The 4,703-nt window shown below is 39.0% G+C and overlaps 2 protein-coding genes across 2 annotated transcripts; both read left to right on the top strand.

Moving 5' to 3' along the window:
- Positions 1 to 2,928: 2,928 nt before the first annotated feature.
- On the top strand, positions 2,929 to 3,354 carry LOC113279980. Its single transcript, XM_026528611.1, has one exon. It carries the CDS (start codon positions 2,929 to 2,931, stop codon positions 3,352 to 3,354), a length of 426 nt encoding a protein of 141 aa, XP_026384396.1.
- Positions 3,355 to 3,415: 61 nt separating this feature from the next.
- LOC113279979 lies at positions 3,416 to 4,231 on the top strand. Its single transcript, XM_026528610.1, has one exon. It carries the CDS (start codon positions 3,416 to 3,418, stop codon positions 4,229 to 4,231), a length of 816 nt encoding a protein of 271 aa, XP_026384395.1.
- Positions 4,232 to 4,703: the final 472 nt, after the last annotated feature.

The following is a 4,703-nucleotide window of genomic DNA, read 5'->3' as shown; positions in this document are numbered from 1 at the left end:
ATAACAATCTGCAGTTCAAGTAATAGCTTCACAAACACATTAGCACAAAATATAAATATTGAATCTATCAATTTATTGAAGTTTCCCCCACACTTAGTCCTTTCTACACTTGAAAGTGGATAGAGAACATAGAATTCGGGAACTTCAAAAGGTTCCTCAGCTTGGTGAACCTGCACAATACTCGAATCAAACACACCAAGTGGTGGATACTTAGAATTAAAATAATTCTTAAGAATATTAATAGCACATATACCCAAACCTAAGTGAGGTAGCTCCTTAAAAATCGGGTTAACGACTCTTTCGGAAACTATTTCAATTGGGACAGGAGAATCAAAAGATATAGAATCATGCAAAGGATTAGAAAAACCTTTCACAATATCTTGAATTATGGGATCCTCATCATTCTTAAAGAATTGTAATGAATTATTTACCTCGTTTGTATCGTGGTCCTCTATCAAACTATTTAGTCATTCTTCATCTGCTTCAACCATAATCTCAGCATCATTATAATCGTTGGAAAGCTCAATGGGTCTTCCACGACTTTAATCAATTTGGTTTCATTCTCAATTTCAATCTCTTCATCAACACTCTCATCATCCGAATTGGAATCATGTCCTAAAATGTCTAGTTCATTGATGCAACTCCTAATTTCTTCGTTTGTGTACGCTACACCATTTATAACAATAGATATGTCATAACCAATCTCCTCCTTTTGAATAGGTGAAGGATCTTTATTATGATCCGGAGTTGGAATAATCGTATCATTGTTGCAAGGACTTTCAAGAGGTTGTTCATCTTCATCGGAATCATTGTCAACCTCAAAATCGCCAACATCCCAACGACTTTCAAATTCCATGTCTATGGACTTCTTAATTTCATCAAGAGTCTCTTGTGATGCACCGGATTTTTCCAGTTGGTTGTATCGCGCACATGGTTTTCTGATGTTAACACGCTTTCTACCTTTATGCATAATATTCTCTTTTGGAAAGAGTGAAGGAAAAACACGACAAAGAGGAATAGGTTTTGATTCAGTATCATAACTTTTTAGTTCCAAATTCCCTTTCATATGCACATTACTAGAAAACAATTGATCAGAAGCATAACTATCCTTCCATCCTCGTGATTGTTCACTTACATACCCGTCATAAAGTTGTTGACATGTATGAGAATATCCATAAGGTTCTGCGGGATATTGATCATAACCAAAAGATTGGTTTTGATTATACCCATAGGATGGTTGGTAATTGTCATACGAATGAGATTGAAAACCATATTGATTAATACTGTTGTATTTGTAATCTTGTGCTCCATACATGTTATTTCCGTAAGCAAACATGACGACTCACAAGAGTAAACGAGAAAATAAAAAGAAAACAAAAACAAGCTAAACAAATAACAAATCAATTAGCGACTTCTCCCCGGCAGCGGCGCCAAAATTTGTATGGGCTATCGTAGGCTCAACAAATTAATAAATATATTTCCCACTAATTAACTGGTAATATAGCGGTAGTAAGAGATCGTTTCCACAAAGAGCTGTGTAATTGATAGGTTATTTGAAATAGCAAAATAAAGTCAATAACAAATGGGGGTTTGGTTGTGAGATAGATAAAAAGACAATAAGAAGAAAAGAGATGATCAAGGAATCCTTCGCCGTTACCAAGCGTTAACAGGATTAGAATACTTATTTATTGTTTGTAAGAACCATACATCACCAACCGTATAATAACAACTAGATCAGTGTTATCCCCAAAACTCCTTCAATCACTGGATACACAAGTTCTCGACTACCAGATTCTATCCAACGAACCACCAAGTAGTAGCTCACTCAAGGTGTAATCCAATTGAACGCCTTAAGCTTTGTGAATTTAGGTTGATCCCAGTAGATAAACTCTTAGATCAAGGTTTACTTGCTGGTGTTGTCTTCACACACGATTGCTCCACAGAATCCCTCTGTAAGGTCTCGTGATTTCTACTTGTGTATAGAGTTAATCGACGATTACTTATCTCATAACTTCTACTAGAAATAGAACGATCAATAGACTAATCTAGTATGCATCCCAAATCAATCTAAGAATCACTCATAAATCCTAAATATGGTAAAGACAAACGATGACGATAAAAACTCTCAATATATTTGTATTATTAATAAAGCTTCACGCTTAGAACATTGAATTCATCCTTAATCAACAAAGGATTTAGTTACTCATATTACAAAGAAGATGAATAATGGTGGTTTCCCCCTAAAGGGATGAACCCTAGGTTTTTGATATAGAACTTGTGATATGAGATTCAATGATTTTATATAACCTAATACATTTTTATAGGTTTACATTGCTTGGTATCCAAGTGTTTAGTTCGGTTCAAGAACCCGACCCGAAAACACGACATAACGAAACCAAACGTGCCCTTAGGTCTTCCAAGGTGTGAATACATGTTTCATATTTGCTAAGTGCACGAACCCAGTCCACGAACTTCAAAGTCCAGCAGAAATTTTCGGAATTAAGTCTGCGAACCCGGTATGCGAACCTAGTTCGCGGACTTCACTGTCTTCGGTTTTCAATAAAAGCTTGTTTTGCCCGTAACCTCTTCATCCGAACTCGGAATGACCTCATTCTTTTTGTATTCTTTTTATCTTTCAAATATATTCAAGATGATGATGAGAAATCCAATTTTAATGAGTTAAGATCGTTCTTTGGCCCTTCTCTTGATTTTGAGCGTTTTGCTCCTTTTCGTCGCACTTCTTCCACTTCTCTTAGACTTGGGCACTTGGATACTTGGAATACTTCTCTTCATAGCTATTTTAAGCACTTTGTAGCTCCTTTTTGGATGATTCACCTATTGGAGACACATGAGATAAAGCAATAGTAATAATACGAATACATGCAAGAATAATAACTAAAACAAGTATGGAATGGATACTAAAATCATATGAATTATGCACTTATCAGCCCTCCAAGACAGTTGGCCAATTGCCAAGCCCCACCACAAGACGCAGAGGTCTGCACAGTCGACGAGGTGGATTGTAGACAACCATACATGGATTTCATCCAAAATGGCAAATTACCCAGCGACAGGCAAACGACTCTAAAAATTCGAAAGAAAGCGGCGAGTTTCTTCATACATGATGGGATCCTCTACCGCAGAAGCTACAGTAACGCGGTACTAAAGTGCTTATCAGACGAAGAGGCTGCTGAAGTAATGACTCGGTCACAGAATACAGAACATCAAGGGATGCGGAAGTTGTTCCTGCAGCTCTATGAAGGCATGTTTTACTGGCCCACCATAGAAAGCGATACCGCGGAACACGTCAGAAAATGCCAACCTAATCAGAACACCCTACACCTTGCTGCATAGCGTGGTAACGCCATGGCCATTCCACAGTTTTTCTTTAGACATTATAGGGCAGATCAACCCGATGTCCTCGAAACGCCATAAGTACATAATAACCGCCAACGAGTATACCACGAAATGGGTTGAAGCGATACCTATCAAAGACTATGCCGGGGAGACCATCGCAGCATTTATCAAAGAATACATCATCTGCAGATTTGGAGCACCCATGATTATCAGGGCAGATAATGAAAAATCGTTCGTAAACAAAGATGTGATGGATTTGTTACAGCAATATAATGTGAGGCTTCATACGTCGACCACCTATTCTCCTCAAGGGAACGGGAAAGCCGAGGCGAGCAATAAGACACTGATCCGGGTCTTGATTAGGACAGTGGAAGACCATCCCAGAGAGTGGCATGAGAAGCTCCCGCTCACGGTATGGGCATACAGAATCTCGAAACGAAGTTCCACGGGGGCGTCACTGTATTCTCTTGTCTATGAGGAGGACGTGATATTACCGACAGAGATTGCAATATCCGCAAGGGTAGAAATGGCTAGTCATATGACTCCGGACGAAGTAAGTCGCTTTGCCCATTTAGACACAATAGAAGAGAGGAGAGCCCGGGCAGAACGGTTTGCTGAGGCATACAGGAAGCTAACAACAGATTATTATAATCAGAATGTAAAGGAAGGGAGATTCGAGGTAGATTATTTGGTCCTTAAGATTGCTCCTCATGTGCAAAGGAATGCTAGTGCAAGGAAATTTGTCGCAAACTGGGAAGGAACTTTCAGAGTAAGAAAGGTAGCAGAGAGCGGGTATTACAATCTCAGACGCATAAACGGCACGAAGATCAAGTCACCGATCAATGGTAAATGGATAAAGAAGTTTTATGCATGAACAAATCAATGTAAAACCATCATTTCGAATAAAGACCAACTTTTGATATACGATTTGTAATATTTACCAAGATCGCGGGAACGCCAATGTCACTCGAAACGACTGGCAAAAGGCTGCGGGAGTGCTAATGGCGCCCGATCAGCTGACAAATTTACTAAAGGTTGCAGAAGTGCCAATGGCGCCTGATCGACTGACAAAAGGTTGCGGGAATGATAGACACATTTTTGTTTCCGATTTGTCTCGATTCTATATATTGTTAGGGCTTATTTTTGTACTTATGATGGTGTTTTATTTATTTGTAGGTATTTTTGGCCAATAAACATTTTTGGAAAAAATTGGCTCGAAAAGTTGTCGGAAAGCACCCGGAGGACATTTGTTATTCGGACTCTCACTTTGGATAAGGGGTAACCTAATTACTAAGGGGCATCCCATTTCCAGGCAGTTGCTAATCGCACCCCTTCCCTGGATAAGG

This window comes from Papaver somniferum, chromosome 5 (assembly GCF_003573695.1).
Source record: "Papaver somniferum cultivar HN1 chromosome 5, ASM357369v1, whole genome shotgun sequence".
Lineage (NCBI taxonomy): Eukaryota > Viridiplantae > Streptophyta > Magnoliopsida > Ranunculales > Papaveraceae > Papaver > Papaver somniferum.
This window is presented reverse-complemented; position numbering and strand designations above follow the sequence as displayed.